General features: G+C 33.0%; 1 protein-coding gene across 12 annotated transcripts in view; it reads left to right on the top strand.

Annotated features, from left to right (window-relative positions):
• Positions 1-25,364, top strand: part of PMS1 (PMS1 homolog 1, mismatch repair system component) — a 111,755-nt gene that overhangs the window by 46,863 nt on the left and 39,528 nt on the right. For 9 of the 12 annotated variants that reach the window (XR_012123635.1, XM_073218514.1, XM_073218515.1 and 6 more), the window contains 7 exons: positions 1,760-1,876; positions 8,582-8,704; positions 9,227-9,370; positions 9,552-10,438; positions 15,539-16,024; positions 18,997-19,127; positions 22,211-22,371. Coding sequence is in view for 10 of the 12 variants with exons in the window: in XM_073218514.1 (XP_073074615.1) it covers positions 1,760-1,876; positions 8,582-8,704; positions 9,227-9,370; positions 9,552-10,438; positions 15,539-16,024; positions 18,997-19,127; positions 22,211-22,371 (2,049 nt within the window). In the remaining 2 variants the exon portion in view is untranslated. Of the gene's footprint in view, positions 1-1,759; positions 1,877-8,581; positions 8,705-9,226; positions 9,371-9,551; positions 10,439-15,538; positions 16,025-18,996; positions 19,128-22,210; positions 22,372-25,364 lie in introns of those variants that run through there. The other 3 variants (XR_012123636.1, XM_073218518.1, XM_073218520.1) reach the window with 3 other exon arrangements.

The raw sequence follows: 25,364 nt of genomic DNA, 5'->3' as shown, positions 1-25,364 counted from the left end.
GTGTGATATTCTTTTAACAGTAGTATTGGTATTGTGATGGAATAATCCATAATTTTATACTGAATTCAAAACATTTAGTAATGTTTTAGTGATAACCTTCTATAGCTAATGTTGTCATATTGCCAGTGTGGAAACAGATTGCTTTTTCATATATTGTGTTTATGCCCCTGCCCTTTTCTGAACCAGACCAATACAGATACATATTCAGGAGTAGATAGCAATAGATACAGATCCAGTTACACTAATTTGTAAGATGTTGAAGGTAGTTAAAACTTTTAACTTTCAAGAAATTCAAATGTGAAATTCTTAATATCTATCTATGCATATAATTTACATGAAAAGTGGGTTGCACTGCAGTCCAGAATGTATACTTTCTATTTCATATTCCAGATGGATTCATGTTTGCTCAGGCAGTTGGTTTTATTACCATTATGTTTTTTAGTTAAATGTACATCATCTGTGTACAAACTTCTTTTCCCCAGATTGCCTTCACAACTGAGGCTTACTAATTAAATACCGAGTATTCTTATTTAACTTCATTTGCTTCAGGTAATATATGCCAATAAAGTAGGAACAGTGGCAAGATATATTTGGCTAACTTCAATAAATTACATGGTGTGCATGTAATGATATATTTTTTATTGAGGTGTTTTTGCACTGTCATCATACTAACTAGAGTCATATTCTTACTTGGCACATTCAGATGCTCCAACTTTGTGTGACCTAGATAGAAAACATATGTGGGTATGTGTATGTATTTTTAGCACATGTTGAGCTCTGGACCTAAGGGCAAAATATATGAAAAACTTAAGGAATTGAAAAGAAAATCTCTATTTTAGAAAATAATGTAGGATTGATGAAATGGTGGAGAAAGCAAACTAAAAACTATTTGCTGTAGAAAATGTAGTATTTAAAAAAATCCGTTTCTTTTAGATCCTTAATTTTTAATTACTGTATTTTATTGTTTAGTTCTTTAACGGATCGTGTTTTGATAATGAATTGTAATTGCCTAAATAATAGTGAAGATTTGTATTTGTCTTGATGGTATCTTGAGAGAGTTGATTATAATTAGACCTTGTTAACTGAAGAAATTGCAATAAATCATACTTCACACAGTCTGAACAAACTTTGGTCCAGTCTCTCTGAACCGTATTTCTCTTAAATTACCTACTACATACTTGCAGTGAAAAAAATTCAGGGTCATTATTCAGTTTTTATGTCTGTAAGGTTCAGTTAGCTTTTTGTAGGTTTTCTGTAGGTAAAGGTAATTTTAAAGAGAGTGTATTAAACTTTTATAATAGTTTGACTCTTTACATGAATCAGCATAGCTGTGCATCCTCAGTAAAATAGTAATACCTTACTTAGAGTAACAATTTAAATATATTCTGAAGCATGGGTTTGGAAGAGGGGAAAGAATTATATTTAATGAGGCCTTTTTTATGCCAAGCCTGTGTATTTGCCTACATTATGTATTTTCATCTTCTAGCAACTCTGGGAGATAAATATTCTTAGTTATCTTGTAGAGAGGAGAAAAATGAGGTTAAGGGAAGTTACATAGATTCTACACTGCAACATAAACTGCTACTAAAATTCAGAACCAGAGTTCTGTCAGACTTCCTAGCGCATGCATCTCTTCTAAATGATACTGAAAACACAATTTGGCTCATGAATTCTAAATATAGAAATAAGTGCTCTTAAGTACTTGAGTTCAGTAAATTTAAATTGTGTTAAAAAGTTACCTGTGTCATTTTGTCCCTAGGCAGTTATTTGGCAGAAAACTAGAGTATCAGATCAAAAGATGGCTCTCATGTCTGTCCTGGGGACTGCTGTTATGGGCAATATGGAATCCTTTCAGTACCACTCTGAAGAATCTCAGGTATACAACAAAAGTGCTCTTTAATTATTCTAATTCACAAGGGAAACTGTTAAATTGTTTCTCTTTTAGGGAGTTGGGATGGCAAGAAGTGTTCTTTCTAACATTTCAATCAAATATGTTTATAAGGTAAAGAAAATACATAGAGACAATATTAAAACACTCAGCCCAGCCTCACTTCCCCTTTTCACATCTTCTGTTGTTTTTAAGTTAAACCATTGTTCATACATTAATTTTTTTAACAATTTTCAATTTAGAATCTGTAATTTACTTTTGATTATGAAAGAAGAAGAATTAGCTCTCTTTGTTTTCCCTTCAAAATATATGCCCCAGCTTTCTTTTCTCAATCTGTCTGCTTCAGACAGTGGTTCTTGAGTCCCTGTAATACTGGGTGAGGTTATTAACACTCCTGTCTCACTGTTAATTGCTCTTCCCTGTCTCAGTCCTGTCAGTTCTACTTGTATGTTACCAAGCTTATTAACTTTTCTTATGTAACCATTTTTTAAGTCTTCCAACTTTTGTTTGAAGATTGATTCTAAAAAGTGAATTTATATGGATTATGTATTACTGTGACTACGAGTGATCTTCATTGCAAAACCACGTATTGTACCAGGATTACATTTCCTCTCTCAGGATCCAGTGTTTTGTTTCTATGCCATATAAACTAGAATATTGCTATTGTCCCAATTAAATGGAATTTCCTGTCTTGTTCTCCCATTAATTGGTCAAAATTTGTTACGTTTTTCGTTGCTTTATATGGATTATCTTAGTTTTTTGCTTTGTCTGGGTTTTCCAAAAGTTTTTGTTTTTCTCTTTTAAGTCAAGAAACTTTACCATGTCAGCAATTCAATACAGCTCTTTTAGTTATTCTACCTATATCTTGTTATCTGTTTTTTAAAAAAATCATTTTTCTTAGAACCCACTTATTTCTTTCTTGAATTGATTATGTCAGGCATTCTACACAACTTTCATCTGAGTTTTTCTCTATCTGAAAGTTCTTAGGATCTTCTTCATCTGTGTTCTTGAAGTTTTATAGTAATCTGTCTAGGTATATGTCTTTTATTATTGATTTATTGATTATTATGATGATCATTTAGTATGAGAACATTTCAATGTGAAACTCATTTCTTTAGCCCTGGTTTATGTATTTCAATCTATCATCAATGTGATAATTTCTCTCTTTTTTTAATGAAACTCCCTGTTGGTGATTTAGGACCTCCTTTTTATTTTTCTTTATTGTTTTAATCATTTTTTTTCTGTAAATTTTTGGAGATCTGATTCTCTTTTACCTTTTCTGATTTTTTTATTTGAAATCTTTGTTTAATTTCTAAGAGCATTTTAAAATATTACTGTTTTTTCATAACTTGTTTTACAGATAGGAAATCTTGAATATCTCTGAAGATACTAAGTTTTTGTTTCTGTTCTAAAATTATTTGTTCCTTAAATTATCTCTGTTTCTTAGGAGGTCAGTTTTGTTTTGCTTATGAGGTCTTTTTCCTCCAAGCCATCTTTTCCTTTGAAGAGGAAGTCTGTGGTAAACTCACTGTTTGTGGCTGAGTTTATTGATGTCAGGCGCCATTTGCATGTTGATTAAGATAGATTCTGGCCCTGTCCCCAGAGTCTGGGGGGAATCACAAGTGCCACTGTGGAGTGGGGGCTTACTCTGCATACTGTACCCCTTATTCAGTGCCCTAATTCTTCTCAGGAAATTTATTTCCTTCTTCTCTCTCCTTTCTGTTGTGTTCCTTCCTCTTTCTCTTGCTTTGTTTTTTTCCTTCTAGCACAAAATTAGATGAACTGTAATTGGTTATGACATATTACCCTTTTTCAGTTTCTTTTTAGAAAAGTCCTTTTGTTTGCCTGCTGGCTTTTAAGCCTTAATGCTCTCTGTTCTGCTGGACAGTTGACTTATCTATTCTATACTTCCCTTTTTTCGTAATTTGTTGAAATCTCTCTTCTACTAGTTCCTCTTCTATTCTCTTTGCAGTATTGAGTTCTTAATTTTTATCTTTTTATTAGTCTTGGATGGGAGCTTGTACTCAGTCAATGTGTTAAGACTTCTCACTTCATGAGGAACAATTCAGGCCTGCTGTAGTATCTAAAGCATGATTTGACATGGGTCCTGTTTTTCAGAACTCCCTTTTTTATTTAATAGTTTCAGTACACTCCAGAACCTGTCCCTAGCTAGCAAATTTCCCAGGGTTCCCTGTGACTTCCTGGAACTTTGTTGCCTACACTGGTAACCCAGTAAGCTTGTGCCACAAGATCCAGACTTGTTATCTGTGGTATTATGCTTTAGAGATGTAGCTGTCATTGTTTGGTCTGAAGGCCAGAGCATTAGCATTAACTGGAAGCATGTTAGAAATAAAGAGCCTCAGGCCTCATCCCAGACATGCTGAATCAGAATTTACATTTGACAAGGTTCCTAGGTGTACATTCAAGTGTGAAAAGCACTGATTTAGACCTTGGGCAATTATAATTCCATGTATAATTGAGACTATCACATGTATCAACCCTGCAGTTGGCAGTTTTTTTCTCTGATATGTATTGAGATGTGTTGCCAGATCTATGCTTGCCTGTTAATCTGTAAATTTTATTTTGAGAAAGAATTGCATAAGGGCTGCTGGCAGTCTATCATTGATAGCAAAATTTACTGCACCTTCATGTGGTTATTGAGTAGAGTAATGAGGGAATTTGAAAAGCATGTGTTGCTGAGTAGTTCCAGTTCCATGGACTGTTAGAATGAATTTTGATTGTCTAGTGAGAGTAATTAACTAACCAAATGCTTCTTCTGTTTGTGCACTGTGTTTCTAAACCGTTATTGTATTTATTTTGCCATCGGCCACCCATCACCACTACATGCTTTCTTGGGCTTGTAAAGAGAGTTGAACAATTATCAGAGTTTCTTTGACTCCTCATTCCTAGCCAAAAGCAGTCTTAAGTTGTTTGCCAGCTGCTTGTGGTTGCTCCCTTTCACTCCACTTCTATTCCCATTACATACCTTCAAATTGTGATAACTTGGCCACTTAGGCCCCTTCACTAGACTGGGATGGCAGATGCACAGGCCTCTGGGTACCTTGGGTGTCAACAGTCTTTTTATATCTCTTCCCTTAATGTTGAGGGTCCCTTTCTTATCTACAGGAACCCCGGGTGAGAATTGCCTGGTTACATACAGATGGTGATCCCAGCTGCACCACTACTGTGGTTGTATCTGTTAGGAGTTTCCCAATGTGGCTTTGTTGGCTTGATAGAGTTCCTCAAGTTCTTTTGTTTTTTGGGGTTTTGTTTTTGTTTTTGACATTTATCTTCCGATATATTTATCTCTACATTACTTCATTCTAAGTTCTGGGTGAATTCCTCAGTGTTGCCTGATTTTTATTTCCAAAACTATGTATTTTATTTCCAGGATTCAAAATTTATTCATCTTCCTATTCTTCTCTTCTAAACTTTATTTCTGATTACTAGTTTTGATTTATCTTTTTTTTATAATGGATATAACTTTTCTTTACTCTTTTAAAAGCATGGTACACATGCCAACTTCACAGTCCTGTTCATATTGCTCTCTATCATTTCTACTTGAGAGGATTTTCTCTCAGTCACTGCTATTTTATATGCTTTGAAATTTTTAATTCGCAATATCACCTTGAATGGAGATGTATTGTTTGTTTTATTTTTCCCCTCCCCATCTTTCTCTTCCTCCCCACAGTTTGGCAGATACTCCTTACCCCCCAGGTTTTAATATTAGTCATTTCTGTCTTTAATCTTGCCGGGACTTTACAGACCCCAATCCTAGCCAACTTAGTTTAGCCTTATTCTTGGTTTTGCAGTTGTCTATGCTTTTCTTGTCACCCTTGCAAGCAACTCCAAACAGTGGTCACAGTATTTTTAAGTATTTTTCGAGAGGACAGGTGGAGGGCTGTCTCACCTGCTTATTTCAGTTGGAAATAACTGATTTCAGTACGCTGCCTTATATGTGTTTTCTGTCCCTGTTTCCATAGCAGAATTTAATTTCTAATGGACACAACTATTCTTTCTTTTGTTAAATCGGGATATAATTGACATTAGTTTCAGGTGTACAACATAATGATTCATTATATGCATATATTGCAAAATAATTGCATGAGTCTAGTTAACATCCATCACCACACATAGTTACAAAAATTTGTTTTTCTGATACAGCTGGTTTCTGATTCTGGAATGCATAGGGCTTTTGAGTTCAGCCATCATTCCCTGTTATGTTTTGCATCCATAACACATTTTATGTTTGTCTTATTTTTAATGGTTAGATCTTTTGAAATTTTTGTAAAAATTGATTTTATCTATCACTGCTATGTGTGTGAAGTTGGGGGGTGGAGAGGGGAGTTTCCACACAAACTTACTCCACTCTCCTGACCAGAAATACTTAACTGCTTACTTTAGAAATATAACTCCATGGTTTCATAGAGGTTTACTGAAAGAGGAAAAAGGCTACTATTAGGATTACTTTAATAGAATTGGAGTAGGGGAGAGGAGACGAATTTGACAGATTGAGTTGGTGGCAGGACCCATTATCATGGTAAAGGAATACAGGAGGAGCCAATTAGCAGGATAGAAGTGAGATGAACTATTTTATCAAGTTTGAATAGAGTGAGATTGAGGAGATTTTTGTGAATGATATCTGTATAAAAATAGTTAAGTATTTGGGGGGTGATATAGAGGCCTGCACATCTATATTTTAGAATGACTGGTGTATGTGAATAGAAGTGAATGAAATTACTCAGGGAGAGTAAAGAGCAAGGAAAAAGGTTCTGATGAGGGAATGCAGGGGACCATCATTTATAGGGAGTAAGCAAAGGGAAAGAAACTATTAAACCAGGCTAAAGAGGAAGTTTCAGATAGGAAGCAAAAGAATCAAAAGAGAAAGCTGAGACAGGAACATGCTTCACAAGAGAGACAGCTGTCATTCGTGGAGTCAGGTGCGAGGCCTAAGTATCCATTGGAGTTGGTTATGGAGTCAGAAGTCAGATTATAGGGGGTTTGAGATGAAAGGAAGGAAAGAGAGGTCCGTAGTTGAAGAACGGTATTATTTGTTTATATTTTGCCTTTTATTTTTGTTTTGCTTTTTAGGTTGAGGAATACTTGGCTAATGAATCTTTTAAGGTCTTACTTATTTTTGCACTGATTTGGTCTCTAAACATTCTTTTTCCATGAACTAGCCCGATTTTTACTTTCTATAGTATTTTATAAGACTTTGCTGTTTGATTTTACATTTCCGTATAACTTAAATACAGTTTGTTAGTTCATAACGTTATCCTAAACTATTTTTAAAGCTCAGTATTTGGAAATAATAGTAATTTTTCAGTGGCCAACCAAATGATGTAAAAGGAAAACAGTAACAATATTAACCAATATTTTCTTCAATTTGTTCTTCATTCTTACCTACTTGGGGCAGATTTTTTTTTTTTTTAATCCACAAACCCAGTAAGTATTTCAGGGACTAAACAGGCACTCCCTGATGATGCTCAGCATGTTCTTTAAGAAGTGTCTCATGTTACTTGGTAAATTATACACAACCACTTACAAATGCTGTGAAGTTTTACAGTTAATTAAGTAGTGTTTTGTAATGGATTATACAACTTTATTAATTTATCTTTTAAATTTGGCACTTTGACAGTAATGCACTTAGCATTCTAAACTCAGTAATGCATCTCCTTGAACACTTAATTTCCAAGGACAGGGATAGCTATAGACATAGGGTGGCAGCATACAACCTGTGTTGGTAAGGAGCTTCATGGCTTCTGCATAACCAAAAATAACAATTCCATTGACATTCTTGCTTTTCTAAACCTAAGCTGAAGTTTTCTTATTCGTATTTCTTAACAGGCTAATAACACATCTGGTTCCACTTTCAGATAAGAGATTATAGGCCTGTATTTTAAATAACTTGACCAAGAAGACATAGTGAGTAGTGGAGCAGATTTAAGTCATGTCAGTCTGGCTTGATCCTGATTCTTAATAATTCTCTGTAATATCTTTAAAGTAAAAAAGTAGGAGCATTTTCCTTGCCTTCTGTCCTCTCAACCTCTCTCTTCTCTCTGGTAGTGTTTTCTAAAATCTTTATTCATTTTCTCCCTGCTTTTCATGCATCTGTAAAATAAAGAATATAAAAATAATTGGTTTTCATAATGAAATTGGTTTTTCTTGGATGAAAATGAAGATAAAGTACAACACTGCAGTCAGTGTTAAACAGTAGAACTTTTTTTTTTTTAACTCAGAATGAAAACCCAGTCAGACTCCCTACCGTACTTAGAATAAAGAGAGAGATAGCCCCTTCTTCATAGGAAAAGTGGCTGAAAATATAAGACCGACAGCCAGAGGAAAGTCATAGTGTGAAGAAATAAAATTTTTAAAAGAAAGAAGGTAGGGTTGAGCAGAGAGTTCTGATGTGTCCCATACTGTGTAGATACCCACTCATGCAGCCTTTACAATTTTTCCTTAAAATAGAGTTGCAAAGAAAGTTAGAGAACACCAGTTTAAAATGCTTCATTGTTTTATTTAAGGTTAATGCTCAGGACATGGTTACCAGGAAGTATGTGGCTCTGTAGGCCTTATGATGAAAATCCCTTTGTTTACTTTTTTATGCTTTTTAATGTATATAGCCAGACTCATGGAACCATAATTATTATTGACAATGCATATTAATTCTATAATTATTTATTACAATTACAGATTTATCTAAGTGGATTTCTTCCTAAGCATGATGCAGACCACTCTTTGACAAGTCTTTCAACCCCAGAAAGGAGTTTCATCTTTATAAATAGTCGACCAGTACACCAAAAAGACATATTAAAGGTAATCTGTTTTAGAAAAAATTGTCACGTGGATTTGTCAGTTTGTTTTAAGGATTACTTCTAAGGATTTGCACTAAAATAAGGAAAAAAGAGAAAAAGAGATTCAATAACATTTATTAAGCATTGTCTAGGTGCCTTACAGATGACTCTTCACAACAATTCTGTGATTATTATCCTTATTTGTAATGAAGAAACTGGAACATTAATGACTTTGTTAGATCACATAAGCCAGAAAGTAGCAGAGTTTGGATTTGAACCCTAGACTTTCAAAACATCTGTGACACTGTGATCTTTTAACCATGAAACACGTTGCATGAGACAATTTGTTCTTCTTAATGAATGCTTGTGCTTCATCTAAGTTCAGAGCCTCTAAATAAGTACTACTATTTAGATAATCCTTTTCCTAATAAGCAGTTACATTTATGCAGTTTCTCAGTTGAATATACTTATTTTCGTGATATTTTAAGGATGGCAGTACTCTCTTTGTTTATGTGGTATTTTTATTCATTATGTGTATTTCTAGCTTATCCGACATTATTACAGTCTGAAGTGCCTAAAGGAATCTACTCGTTCATATCCCATTTTCTTTCTGAAAATTGATGTTCCTACAGCTGATGTGGATGTAAATCTAACACCAGATAAAAGTCAAGTATTACTACAGAATAAGGTAACCTTTTTCAGATAATTTTTGTGTTAATTTGTGCTGTTTATAAACTTACATAATCCTAACCATTTTTGTGTGAGAAAAGGAGATTTACCTGTTTATATATTTTTAATATAAATATATGTTTTTTTTTTATTTATTATTTTCATAATCTTTCCTAATATTTGTTAATTTTTATTTTTAGGAATCTGTTTTAATCACTCTTGAAAATCTGATGATGACTTGTTATGGATCACTACCCAGTACAAATTCTTATGAAAATAGTAAACCAGATGTTTTCTCAGCTGACATGGTTGTTCGTAAAACAACAGAAACAGATGTACTTTTTAATAAGACAGAGTCATCTGGAAATAATTATCCAAATCTTGATACTTCAGCCTTTCCTTTCCAAAATGATGTGCATAATGATGAATCTGGGAAGAACACTAATTATTGTTTAAATCATCAGGTACATGTTGGTGACCATTATAATGATCATTTTAGTAGTGAAAATTCTAGCATTGATAAAAACACTAGAAGTACATTTCAGGAGATCCTAATGAATAATTTATCATGTGAGGATGCCCAGAAGGAATACAGTGAAATGTGTTTTGTTGATTCTGTTGAGCACACCGAATCAGAAAATGGCAATAAAAGTCATATAGATGACAGTGGGAAAAATGAAGAAGCAGTTCTTGGTAAGTCTCCAGAAATTTATGCAGATGACTGGAGCAAAGGAAATGTACTTAATTTGATGGGGGAAAACATTGAACCTGTGAAAATTTTAGTGCCTCAAGAAAGTTCAGCATGTAAAGTAAGTAATAATAATAGTCATCTAAACCCTGAACAAAAGAATCTCAGTGAAGGTTCCTGTAACAAAAAATCAAATGTGGTAGATAACAAATGTGGACAGCTTATAGCTTATGATTTAATTAGTAATCGAGTAATCAAGAAACCCATGTCAGCAAGGACACTTTTTGTTCAAGATCATCGTGCTCAGTTTCTCACAGAAAATTCTAAGACCAGTTTGGATGATGCAACGTTACAAATTGAAGAACTGTGGAAGACATTGAGTGAAGAGGAGAAACTGAAGTAAGTTTCCAGAGCCTGCATGTGACCTTAATCTTAGATATTTCCATTCTATATTACTCACTATGTTAAAAAAAATTTTTTTAACTTCTTATTTATGGAAAAATGGAATGGAAAATGCCTTTTGGCTTGGCTAAAGTACGATTTTTGGCATCACTTTGTTAATTTAGAGGTTTTTAATGTTTTTTATTTTGGTAGAAAGCCTTGACTATCCTCTAAGTTTGTAATTAAAAGTTTTCTGTTTTTCTTAACTTAAAACTACCCTTTTCTTCTATTTCTTTTTTATTTTATGTTAGAGTCTTTCTGTGATAGGACTTTTTCTTTTTTTAAGCTTATACACTAGAACAATTATAACAGTGGTGTTTTTAAGAAATATCATAACTTCCCTTTTTAAAATTGGTCTCTAAAATGTATAGATTTAGTTATTGGGGTTAATACTGTCCCTGTTCAAAATAACTCAAGTTTTCCTTGTAAAATCTTTTATTTATTTGTTTATTTGCAACTTATAAACTATTTTGGGTTTTCTTGGTAGGTAAGTAAGTAGTCTGGTCTATCTTTGATTAAAATAGCTACATATTACTTGCCATATTTAGATTAGATGATCTAAATAAATATTCCAAAATAATATTATGAGTGTTTCTAATTGACTTAGAGCACTTATGAACACAAAGTATTATGCTTTGAGTGATCTAGCCCAACAGAAAGTGAGAATGGAATTACGTTTCCAGTAATGTATTATCTTTGATTAAAATAGCTTACTACTTGCCATATTTAGATTAGATGATCTAAACAAATATTCCAAAATAATATGACTAGTGTTTCTAATTGACTTAGAGCACTTATAAACACAAAGTATTATGCTTTGAGTGATCTAGCCCAATAGAAAGCGAGAATGGAATTACGTTTCCAGTAATGTATTATTATCTAAGGCATCTCAATATTATGTCAAACATGGAAAAAAATTCAAATGTGACCTGTCATCCAGAATTTATATTTGGTGATTGAATTACATGGATACTTGACCAATTTTTTTTTTCATTTTTTTCATTAGCTTACACAGTCTTACAAAGACACTATTAGTTTAAAATAATAAAACCACTATTAACACCATTAGGCAAAACCTCTGTAAATAAACTACTCTCTTTACCTTTTTTTGGTGGGGATGGTTGTTGTGTATTGTTCCTTTTCCAGACATACACAAAAATAGACAAGCAGTGCAATGAACTCATCACCCTGTTTCAGCAAACATCATCTCATGCTCAGTCCCGTTTCATCCATAACTACGCACTTCACTTACCCCCCTTCACCATTGTTATTCTGAAGCAAATCCTGGGGTAATATCACCTGTTTCATAATTATTTTAATACATATCTATAAAAAGATACTTTTATTTTAAATAATAGCTATCATACAATTGTCTTAACTTTTTAAAACATGAATTATTTAATACCATGAAATATTCAGTATTCAATTTCTAAGTATTTCATAAATGTCAGATTTTTTTTAAGTTTATTTTAATCGGGATGCAGTAAGCTTCACACATTGTGATTGTCTTTGGTTTTACCTAATTGACAAAAGTAGTTTAAAAATGAGTGCACTTTTAATTGCATTGCCTGTGGAGGTCGTGAATTGAGAGTTGTCTGAAAATAGAAAAAAATAGATGTTTCCAGGTCTTATGGAAGTTGGGACATTATAACAGCTATTCCTTTTCAGTCTCACAACAACAGATACTGTTACAGTTGCCTTTTGGGGAAGGTCAGCATCTTTTTCCTTGTAGGCCCCAAGGATTATGGTTACTAGACCTCATCTAAAAATGTGTTTATCATCAAGGCAGTATTCTGAAATCCAAAATTCTCTATCTTATTCCCGTAGGATAGACAAAAGAGGCACTCTTGGTCAGAGCACACCTCTGAATCTACATGAGAGTTCTAACTCCGGTTCCTCTCTTAGCTAGCTTTTTGTAAAAATGTGTGGACAATATCTCCTGAATTGTTGTGAGGATTAAATAAGATACTGTGTATTATGATGCATGATAAAATGTCTGGCACATAGTAAGTGCCCATTAAGTTAATCAGTTCTTAATCTGTGAAAAGGAAATTTCTCAGTTATGATTGACAGTATTTTTCATTTGCTTAGTTAAGATTAAATATAAATTGGAGGACAAATAAGAACCTGTGAAGAAAATATCTTGGGATATTCCTAAATTCTTATAGAATTCCTAAATTCCTAATCTGTGTTGTTTAGTTCCTGTATATTTGGGGTTTTTCCAAATACTTTATTGTTGATATCTAGTTAATTTTGTATGGATGGGGAAAATACTGTTAAATTTCAGTCTTTTGAAATTCATTAAGAATTATGCCCAGCATATAGTATCTTAATGAATGTTCCGTGTACACCTAATGAATCTGAATTCTGCAGTTGTTAGATGTAGTGCTTTAAAATGTCAATTAAATAATTGATAGTTGCTAAAATGTTCTATAGCTTTACTGATTTTTAGTTTTTTGACTTAGTTCTGTCACTTACTGAGGGAGGAGTATTAAAACCTCCAACTGTGTGTCTGGATTTACTTCTGCCTTTGGGTCTAAGTTTTTGCTTTGTGTAATTTGAAGCTCTGTTACTAGATGCTTACACATTTGTGATTGGTATATCTTCCTAACGGCACCCTTTGTTATTAAGGAAATATCCCTCTATCTGTGGTTTTACTTCTTGTTTACATTTGTTTGAAAATGTATTTCATCTTATATTACTATAGGTACTCTTTTTTATGCTTACCATTTGCATGGTGTATCTTTTCCATTATTTCACTTTCAAACTACTCATGTCTTTAAAGTATAACTATTATAGAGCCATATGCTGGATTTTGCTTTTTAAATCCAGCATGACAGTCTCTGTTTTTTAATTGGAATATTTAGTCCATGTAATATAATAACTGATACGGTAGTAGGTCTGCCATTTTCCTCTTTGTTCCTCTGTCCCTCCTTTTTTCCTCAGGAGAGAGGCAGCCTTCTTTAGGGCTAAGACTATATACTTTAATATTCAATTTTAATTCCTGTATTAGCTTTGCATTATTTTTGCTTTGGGGAATACATTATACATCCTTAATTTATCATAATCTATTTAGACCTAATAGGGTACCATTTTGCATAAAATATAAAAACTTTGAAAATACAATTACACGCACTTCCCTGTCCTTTGTACAGTTGGTGTCATATATTTATCTATATGCAACATAAACCTCACTTTAAAAATTTGCTTTTTTAATTTAAACAATTTTCTTTCGAAGAAAGGAAAAAATTTTTGAAGGTCATCTTTTTCTATACCTACAGGGTTACCATTTTTGGTACTCATCATTTCTTCCTCATAGATCTGATTTTCTATCTAGTGTCATTCTTTAATAGTGCATTTATGCTTGCAACAGATTTTCACCTTTTTTTAAAATCTGAAAATGTTTTTCTTCATTTTTGAAGGCCATTTTTACTGGATATAATAGTATTCTGGATTCTTTTGTCAGTTAAAAGATGTTACTCTCTGTCATCTGAATCTAGATTGCTTCTGATGAGAAGTTATATCCATCATTTGTGGCAATTTGCCTTTTTTCTAATGTCTTTTTTTCCCCTCTCTTTGCTTTCAGGATTTTATCTTTATCTTTGGTTCTTAGGAGTTTCATTCTAACATACTTAGCTAGAGATGTTTTTGCATTTATCCTGCTTGGTGTTCACTGACCTTGGATCTGTAAAATGTTGCATTTATCCAAACTGGCTAATTGTTAGCCATAATTTCTTCAAATGTTTTCCCCCCTCACTATTTTTTTTAAATCTGGGAGTCTAATTAACCTATGTTAGGTTGCATGTTGTGCCATAGGACACCGAAGGTTTTTTTTCAATCTTCTTCAATCATTTTTATCTCTGTTGTTTAGATTGGATAATTTTTATTCGTCTTCAATTTTGCCAACTCTTTTGCACCTCTGATCTGTTAAGGATACCCAAGGAATGTTTCATTTTAGATACTGTATTTTTTAGTTTTAAATTTGTTTCCATCGGTTCTTTTTATATAATTTACCTTTTCTGTTGAGATTCCCCCTCATATTCTCTCAATATCATCATCTTTTCCTTTAAGTCCTTAAATATTTATAAAAACCTGTTAAAAAAATTTTTTTGGCAAATTCCAGCTTCTGAGCCATCTTGAGGTTGGTTTCTCCTAACCACTTTTTCTTGATCATGACTCACATTTTCCTATTTTATTGATTGATAACTTTTGATTGTATAATAGACATTGTGGGTGATATTTTGTAGAAACTTTGGATTCTGTTATTTTCTTTTGTAAAGTGTTGGTTTTGTTCTACCAAAAGTATTGGTTTTTGTGTTGGTTTTGTTCTGTATTACTAACAGATCACTTTGAGCTCCTGAGGGCTTTGTTTTATGTCTTTCAGTGAGACTGTTAAAATGTTGCCTTTTAAGTCCTAGGGAGGGCTTCCTTAGTTCTAGGACAGGAGTTTTTTTTCTTATCCCTAAAATATGGCCCTCATCTTTTTAACTAAAAGTTAAATTAAAATTCCTCATCAGGTTTTAATTGAAAGCCCAAAGTATTTACCAAGCTGTCTAATTATGTGGAATTTAAGCTTCAAACTATTTCCCCTGCAGTGGGCAGCCACTGAAATCTCTAGCTCATTGAGCTTCCTAGTGGTTATTTTCTTCTAGGCTCCCACTTACAGGATTTTTCTCCTTTGATTGACAGTTGTTTTGAAACTAACTCAGTTGTCTCAGATTAATAGAGTCCAGTTTAATGCTTGAGTTCTTGCCACTCCTTAATGCTTGGAACTGCCCTCTGGATAAAGCTGTATAAATATATATGTATTTGTCTTTTCAAAGGTTGAATCATTCCAAATTCTGCCTGCTTTTGGTTGCTCATCAGTGCTTATTTTAAATATTTGATTTCTGTATTTTGTTTAGAGTTTATCATAGTATGGGAAGGGTAGTTCAATAAAAGCCCCTTCATCATAACCAGGCCTACAATGCTAACTCTTTTATATAAAATTTACTTCAGATGGTAATATATTTCTTATTATGTATGACCTCATTAATTCTATTTTATTTCTATTTGTAGATATGAAGAGAAGGCTACTAAGGACTTGGAACGATACAATAGGCAGATCAAGAGAGCCACTGAACAGGAGTCACAGGTATCATTACAAGATGGCAGAAAAAAGATAAAACGCACCAGCACATGGAATTTGGTACAGAAGCACAAATTGAAAACTTCATTATCTAGTCAGCCAAAACTTGATGAACTCTTCCAGTTCCAAATTGAAAAAAAGAAGAACCAAAACGTTAAAATAGTGCAGATCCCCTTTTCTATGGAAAACTTAAAAAAAATTTTTGAGAAACATACAAAATTTGACTTAGAAGAGAAGGACGAACTTTACTTGATCCACAATCTCAAGCTTCCTGATGCATGGCTAATTACATCCAAAACAGAGGTAATGTTATTAAATCCGTACAGAGTGGAGGAAGCCCTGCTATTTAAAAGACTTCTTGAGAATCATAAACTTCCTGCAGAGCCACTGGAAAAGCCAATCGTATTAACAGAGAGGTATGGTAAAGTAATACAATCTTTTTTTTACTCTAAAAACATTTATTAACTGTACTAGACTAGAAATTGGAGGTGAAAGGTTGATAGTGTTTCCTACTAGGGAAAGTTATTTATTCAAAGAAATCATTTTAAAACTTGATTTCTAATCATTAAAAGAATTGAACTTAAATAGTTTTAGCATACTCTAGTTTACTTCTCCAATTAATAAATGTCAAGCTCATTTCTCCTGTACATTAGTGATCTCCCTAGGGTAGTTTTAAAGTTAGGTGCTGTGACCATCCTTCATCATGGACTCTTCAGCATTTCAAACATACACCTAAGTAGAATTATATACTGAATGTTTTTATCAGCAGTGATCAAGATTTTGCCATATTGGCATATCTATCCTTTTCTGTTTTTACACGTATTTTATTTCCTTTGCTAAAGTATTTTGGAACAATTCCTACCCCTACATCTTTTAACATCTCTCTCTCTCAAAATGGCTATTTTTTCATATAGCCTAACCTAACCACAGCACCTTTTTTCCTATCCTACACAATAATAATTCCTTGGAATTGTTCCATATTATCTTAAAATGTCTTTTTTATAGTTTTTAAATTATTAAGTTTAATTTGGATCTAAACAAGGTCCCACCCACCATTACATTTTGTTACATCTTCTTAAAATCTCTTCTAATATCACACCATTAGCTTCCTCTTGATACTGAGCCACTTGTTCATTGGACTGTCCTTTTGTCTTGATTTGTCTCTTTGCTTCTTTGTGGTGTTAACTTGTTTTTTCCTCTCCCATATTGTTAAGTGGGAGTTGGCTCAGTAGGGTTTAACAGATTTAGATTCTACTTTCTGGTAAAACTGCTTCATAGGTAATGTTATGTGCTTCATATTTAATCACGTCAAAAGGCACTTGTCACTGGATTCAACTGCTGACAGCCTGATCATCCACCTTAAAGTTCCCTACCAACCTTTCCATCTAATGGTTTCATCCACTGATGATTGTTATGCAGTTAATTTTATTAAAGATTGTATAATTGGGTATTTCCTTTTCATATCCTACAGAGCAAACTGTTTTCTGTAAAAATAACCAACTAGCCTATAATATTTCCCTTTTTTATACTTAATATTTCTTTCTTAGTCTGACATAGGTAGGAGAGAACCCTGTATGACAAAGGGCATAAAAACCTGAAAAAGATAATGTGAATTTGTTCTCTATAACACTAGATCACTAGATAACTTGGTTTCAGAACTTCCAAGAATAAAAAATCAAAAATCATTTATAAAATTATTAAAACCCCTGTGTTAAAGATCCTGAAGCCAGAAGGAAAAAATAGGGCCCAGAAACAAAATTTAAAAATTTAACTCTTTTTAATTACTGCAACAGTAACCACATTAAGTAAAATCCGACATTTTTCATAGTCTCTTAAGATCAGCTTAGCAAATTGCCAAAGGAAAAATTAAAAAAAGAATTAATATAGCCTTAGGCTGTTACTAAAACAGTTCAAAAATATGATAATACTCCTCTTACTATTCCCTTAAAAAGAGCTAGGAGATATCTGAAATTTTAAACTTGATTGCTTTTTTAAATGGTATTTGTAAATTTCATTTATATATCAAAAATCTTTTTGTGTTTGTATAAAGTACAGGTTTTTAAAATTTTCTCTTTGTGATGTTCTGTTACTTAAAAACAAATACATTAAAAACTATTATTTTGGGCCCATACTAGCCTGAAAATGAATCTTTTTCATTTGAACACAGATAGCAACAAAGCTTAATTCAAAATTGTTTTCACCTTTCTTCTGAAGTGTGACATCCTCACCACAATTAATAATACATGTTTTTCAAAACTGAGTCATAGGGTAATTATGGGTTGGGCTCAGTTACCTAATAGGGGTTGTGTACTTTATTTCTGAATGGAATAATTTAGATCTATAATATACACAGTAAGAACTCAGTAATAGCAACAACAATTGCTAATGTTTATTAAGCACTTACTATGCAATAGGAAGTTTACTAAACTCTTTAATCTTTTCTTCACAATAACCTTATAATGATTATAATCATTATCTCCATTTTATAGATGAGGAAGTTGAAACACAGAACTATTAAGTAATTTATCCAGGTTCATACTGCCAGTAAATAAATAAGCAGTAGATCCAAGATTCCAATCTAGATTATAACTGTATAGCCTGTACCATTAATTGCTATACTATATCAACCACCACCACCACGCTGGCTTAGATTGATCTTCTGAATATTGATTAGACCCGACAGAGCACATCTAATATAGTCAAAGCTCTCCTCTTTGTGATACCTGCTCTCACTGCCAGTGGGGTCCTCAGCCTCTCAAAGGTGATAAACAAAGACATCATCTATTTATTTACTTTTTCAAGGGGTAAAATGCCAACATGAATGGGTAATTTGTGCCCTAGAATCTTTGGCTACCTTGAAATTTTGTTTAGGGCCTATACCACTCAGCACCTTTGGCAAATATGCCATGCCTACAGTAGACTGAATGAAGCTCTCCCAAGCTCTGAATTACTAAATTTATAAGTTCCTGGGAGAAAAAGATATATCCTTACCTTTTATTATTGAAGAAACCTTGATGAACAATTGAAAGTTACACAGAATGGACCAATTGAGCAACTTGACACTGTATTATTATATCTGCCTAAAGGTATCAAATGGCATTACTTATAAAGTTTGCATTTGTGTTAAAGAGAGATCACATTTTATTAATTTCACAATTCGTTTGTAACATTCTAGAAGACAGAAACTGTCTCTTATGTCCTCCCTCCTCTATTAGGTCTTTAAGTTACTAATACAAATGTAACAAAGTAAAGGACTATTTACACCTTTGTATTTTGGTTACTAATAACACACTATAAAGGTCTTTTGGATAAACTTTTTCCATAAAAGTTGTCCTCCTTTGTCATTTTACATACTTAATAAGTTAAAGGACCATAATTTCTTTTTCAGTCTTTTTAATGGATCTCATTATTTAGAGATTTTATATAAAATGACAACAGATGACCGAAGATACAATGGATCAATTTACCTGTCGGATCCTCGTCTTACAGCAAATGGTTTCAAGATAAAATTGATGCCAGGTATAGTACTGTGGTTTAATATTTCCTGACTTGGAAAAATAAGTCCTGTCCCACTGTCTTCCTCCTGCCTGCTCCTAAACTTGTCCCTAAACTTGTCATGGCTGAAGTACAGAAAATCAAAGTTCAACCAAAATAGTGAAGATTTTTAAAGGAGTGTTCTACTGTGATACGAAAATAAATAAAAACAATGTTTGAAAGCCATGAAATTAGGCATATACAGAAAATACTTTGATGTTCTGAACTTTAACTAACTTTACTGACTTTTACAGTTTTAAGATTACTTACCCTGAACTTCTTAACTCCTACCTCAATCCTGGTTATTTAGATTTGGAGTGAAGAGAGTCCAAATCCCAACTCTGCAGTTTAAAAACAAGGTGTTCTTGAGAAAGTCAGTTGACCGCAATGTTCTTCATTAATAACACTAAAAACTATTGAATAATTTTGTGCAGGGTACTATTCTAAGTATTAAATGAGTTAATTCATGTAATCTTCCTAATAGTCCTATGAAGTAGGTTCTTTTACTTTCTCAGTGTTATAGATGGAAAAATCAAGGCACAGAGAATTTTGCTGAAGGGTACAACACAGTGTTTGAACCCAAGCATTCTGCCTTTAAAGCCTAGCTCATAACTAATTAGTTATATTGCTTCCTTATTAAAATTGAGTTATTTGCTTAATGAAGTGGCTGTAAGCACTAAGTGAGGTATTTCTGTAAATCAGTTAACATAGTACTTGGCAATTATAGGTGTTCAAATATTCCTTTTCTTACCATTCTCCAAGTCCCTTTACTGACCTGAACTGATTTATAGTCGTTTATTTTAGTCTTAAAAATCTCTTCCTTGGGGTGCCTGGCATCTTTTTTAATTTATTCGAAGTGAGAAGCAAGGGGTGTATGTATGTGTGTGTATGATTTTTTTCTTAGTTTAATCTATTTTTCTAATGAACTGTATGGTATTGGTGGTAGGTGCCATTTTTTTCATGAAAGATAGTATCACAGAAATTTTTTTTGAAGTTAGGATAACTACCCTGTGTGTTATAAGAGTGTGTTTATTTTTGAGTTACCCATTTAGTAAGTCTGTAAGTTTCTGACAGATGTTTCATCTCTTAGCTTGTAGATAATGTTTTTTAAGTCCTATTGAATCCCAGGTGCTTTGCATGGCACCCAAGATGATGTAAAAATGAATGAAAGTCATCTGCAAACTGACTTGATCTGATCAGAATTAACTTTACTTAGATTTATTATTGGCATTATTTATTTTGTCTATAACAGATCAAATTTAAAAGATTCGTATTTTTTCCTTCATTAATTTTATGTCATGTTTCCTTAAAGACCATTTTTCCTTTTAGTGAGAGTTTTGTTGCATTGAAATAACTTTGAATCAGCAGTTTGCCAGTTGTCACAAAACATCTTTGAATAAAGACACTTGAAAGAGAAGAATAATATACTTGACTTTGAAGAAAAAGATTCTGAATGTGACCCTAAGAACTTCACTTGTTAATGGAAATAGCTTTTTATTCTGTATTAATACAAGTTCCATATTTGATGAAGTGAAAACTTACCAACTACTTAATTCATCTGAAGTATTTTCCTTAAAAATTGAAAAGCATTTCACAGAATTTTATGGAAACTTCTTGAACATTTATTGTTACATGTTTCCAAGTGTCTCTGAGTTTTCCATATTTAAATTTTACAAAAAAATTAAAGTATTGCCCAGTTTCTTCATATATTACCAAGTACTTTTGCCCCTATCTGCAAGTAGTTTTATAAAACATGAATAATTTTGCAAGGCAAATGTAGTCAGTATTAGACTTTTCAATCTAATCATACTGTAAAATTTACAGAACCAGCACTAGTGAGAAGTTACTTGACTGATTGTTCTGTAAAGTTTTGTATCTACATATGTAAAAAAGATGTGAGCTTAAACATTCTGATTACTCTTTGGCTATCTAAACTCTCTTTGAAGTTCCATTTAAGTTCCCACGGGTTGCTCAAACTCTATTTTGTCTCCTTTTACTGAACTCTGTACTTTATCCCTTTGGAAAGCTTGATTATATATCTTCTTACATTATCCTCCAGTTCTTTCCTGGAAATAACATTGAGGGGCCGACTCTACTTAGTCTACCAACATTGCATCTGCCATCCAGGTCAAGGAACTAACCTGTAACTGCGAAGCTACATCACTCCTCTTTTTTTATTCATCTGTTGATAGCTACCACAAATATTGTACTATCTCATTTTCTTTACTTCTGAGTAACACTGTGTGGACTTCAGTATTAAGAACAGTTAACACAGATATAGCCAAAGAAGACAAATCTCTACTGTTTTCCAAAATCATAAAATACATTCTAAAGCCAAATTTAATATAAAATGTATATTTCACCCCATTATATATCTAATCATGCAGCTAGTTTTTTAGTTTTATTTTAATCACTAAATTTAAAGTAGTTTAAATAACAAATAACATGTCAGTGTTAAACATTGTCCTCCTAGTAAATATTTTTAGTAAATATTAGTATTTCATTTCCTCAAATTACTAATATAGTAATAAGGTACTCATTTTGGTGATAATCAGTTTTCAGTGTATACCTATGTCAAATCAACACTTTATACACAAACTTAACAGTTTTATACGTCAATTATATCAATCTAGTTGGAAAAAAATTAAGTTACTGTGTATTTACCTAATAATCTGTAAGTTAAGTAATCAAATAATTCAGGCCTTTCAGTAGCCTAGAATTTGAACAGCATCAGTTGTTAAAACACTTAAACCAGTTGTATTTTAATAAATATCATGGGACTCCATTTTCTCTCCAAAGTAGGGAATAAAACACCAATAACTGAGATTAAATTAAATGATACGAAGCACATGTGGTATATATGAGCACTTGTGACTTAATGTGAATGTGAAATTCGATGGGAAATTATTTGTTCTCCAAAGAAGGAACAAAACTTTATTCTGAATATATTCTAATGAAGGTTCAGTAAATGTTCTAATAGTGATTTTGTTTTTAATAGACATTTTTTGAAATATAGTTTAAAAAAAACTATGTGGTTTTTTTCTTTTCTTTATACTTTTTTCTTTTAGGAGTTTCCATTGCTGAAAACTACTGGGAAATAGAAGGAATGGCTAATTGTCTCCCATTCTATGGAGTAATGGATTTAAAAGAAATTCTTAATGCTGTATTAAACAAAAATGCAAAGGAAGTTTATGAGTGTAGACCTCGCAAAGTGATAAGTTTTTTAGAGGTATGCATTATTAGATTGTATAGATTGGCTAGGTTTTAAGATTCTGAACTGTTCTTTAATAGTAAACTTTTTCAAAATAGTAGTTTCTATAAGGTTTATTATCTGTTTGCAAGAGGAAATACTATTAAAAAAAGACACTCCATTGAAAGTTACACCTCAGAGACTGGTTGTAGTAAACTCTGTCAGGATCCTTACTATAACATTATTTCTTGAGTACATTTTGAGGAAGAGCCTTATGCATGAGATACTTTGTAGTGAAGTTATTTTTTAGTTTTTTGTTTTTTCTTTTTAGGAGGATTTCAAAATTGCTCCACCTTTATACCAAATATTTGACCAAAATGAAACTGTAATGTGTTTTTAAGCCCTTATCTTTTCAAGAGCAAAAGAAGAGAGAGAAAGTAGAAGATAGAATATTGAATAAATGGAAATTTTTGTTTTCCAGCAATATCTACCACAAATGAAAAAAGTAAAATTGAGTTAAAAAATTCAGAAGTAAAGAGGGTGGAGGAAGAGTATAAACTTTAAAATTTCCAAGTATAGGGTAGTGGTAGGAAAATAATAGTGATTGTCTCTATTATTTAAGGTTCTGTCCCTCCAGGTTGACTGATACTACTTTAACATAAACCTGAACTTTTTAATAAAGTTTACTTTTTAACTTTTAAAAAATTAGCCATTTTTGTTTAGACTATAATCATGGTGTGCCCATTGCATTTTGAAAGTCAGATTTTCTCAACAGGAAAGTCCAGTTTTTACCCTTTCCAAAGATTGTATTCAGTAGCATTCTGTGAGTCCTTCAAGAGTTTTGTTATATGGAACTTCCTATCCTTTAGTGGGGGCAGTTCATCACTGATAGTTTCTAGGGACTTCAAAGGAATCTTTTATTGTGAAGGAGTTAATATAAACTTAAAGGTTGAGGCAGTTGTGGGTAGGATTTATGTATTGAAGAACTAGTGGGAAGAAATAAGTTTTCAGAAATAACAAAGTGGTTGGGACTAGATATAAGTATTTTTACTATTATACCTCTTAATTACATTAAGGCAATGGGGGGTTGATTGTTAAGGAAGTAGTCTAGGGGAAAAAAAACCTCTCAGAACCAGAGGTCTGCTTCCGTTTAAGATCAAGCTGAATAAAATGAATCAGAGAGAAAGACAGAGTAAAAGAAGAACCAAGAGAAGGGTTGCTATAAAAGTCAATAGAGGAAAGACATCTAAAAATAAGTAGTATCACATTCCCTATAGGGTAGTGTTGCTAGAAGACCATCAGGTGTGGCTGCTACATGGTAGTGATAAAGTTAAAGACAGCCATAATGAAAGGCAGTAGGAATGGAAGACATTTGCCGATGGTCAAAGAGTGGGGCAATGGTGAAACAGTGTAGGCAGCAAGTCACATGGTGCTGAAAGGCAGGAAGGAGATATGAGCATGTTTATATTGAATTTGGCAGAAAAGATTGGTGGTAAAAGATTGGAGAGCAAATGTTAGAGGCAGGAAGGAAGATGAGATAATGATAGAAGCGTTAAAGGAGAAAATATTCACTGAATCAAGAGCAGAAGAGAGAGGAGTAGGAAACTGAAAGATAAACAGTTTAAGGTAAACTTGAGGGAAGTCATATATGAAACATGGTAAAATAGTAGAAGTTAACCTGTTGAGAGTGAAGAGGCTGGGGAGGCATTGGAAATATGAGTACACTGGAAAGATTTGAAAATACAAACTGTAGGGGAAGGTAAGACTGATTAGAGAAGAGCAAGATGTCCAAATGGCACTAAGGGCTCATATGAGCTAACATTGGTATTGGATCCAGCCCAGACAGTTTTATGATTCTCTAACAGTATTGGTAGAATTTATCCAGGGGTAGACATTAGCAAGATGAATATGGTAGAACAAGAGGGTAAGTGAGGAAATTTGAACACATATACAGGAAACTGTGTTAGGTACTGGAGGGATATAAAGGTGAATTCGATTCTAGTAGGAATCTAAAAAGAATGCAGGAAGCTAGAGCTAGTATCCTTACTAACTATTTGTATTGTACCTTAAGTAGAAAGATGACAGAAGAGTGCTGGTGGGCCAGGAGAAAAAGAGGGATTGAGGTGATTAGAGGACAAAGTGAAGAAAAATAATAGGTCTAGTTTGGAATAAGAGAGTAGGATGGTTGAAAAGGTAACAGAAGAAGGTATGTGCTTAGAATAATGTTAGGTTTCAAGCTCTTTGAAGTATAGGTTTTTAAAAAATAAATCTTAAAAGAAGCCAACTTTGTTATCTATTTTACTCCCAAACTCTCAGTTCTCCCTATCTCAGAAAACAGCATTACCATACCAAAAATGCAGGCATTATACTTGATTCTGCTTCCCTCATAACCAGTCCATTGACAAATTTTGACTCTACCTCCATTTCATGTCTGAGGTCTTTATAACCTGCTTCCATCTACACTATCACCCTGGTCAAAAACTTGCACCAGGACTGCAGTGATTGCCTGCAAGAGTTCTTGTTCTTCTTGACCTGCCTCAAACCATATTTCACACAGTAGCCAGACTGATTGTTTTACAATGTGAAACAAATCTCTGGTTCTTGCTTAAAAATCTTCTGGTTACTTCCCTTTGCTTTCAGATTAAAACCCAAATTGCTCACTCTCTTCTAAAGAGTGATCTGGCCCCTGCCTATCTTACTCCTCTTCCCTTTAGTTACTATGCTGCACCTACATTGACCATTCAATTTTTTCTGTGCCCTATGTGTGAAATGCTTTTCTTTTTCTATAATCTTTAGATCATGGTTCCTTATTTAAATTGAAGCTTAAATAACACATTGAGGAAACTTTTCCTAACCACACAGTCATTATCATGTTGCCCAGTTTAATTGTGTGCATTATTACTAACTGAAATTTTTTTGTTTTCTGTTTCTCTATGCTACAGTGTAAATGTCAAGGATCATGCTTGTCTTGTTCTCCAGTGTATGCTTAGAACCTACAGTAGTGACTTGCACATAATCAGTAATTAATAAAT

This window comes from Manis javanica, chromosome 12 (genome assembly GCF_040802235.1).
Source record: "Manis javanica isolate MJ-LG chromosome 12, MJ_LKY, whole genome shotgun sequence".
NCBI lineage: Eukaryota > Metazoa > Chordata > Mammalia > Pholidota > Manidae > Manis > Manis javanica.
This window is presented reverse-complemented; position numbering and strand designations above follow the sequence as displayed.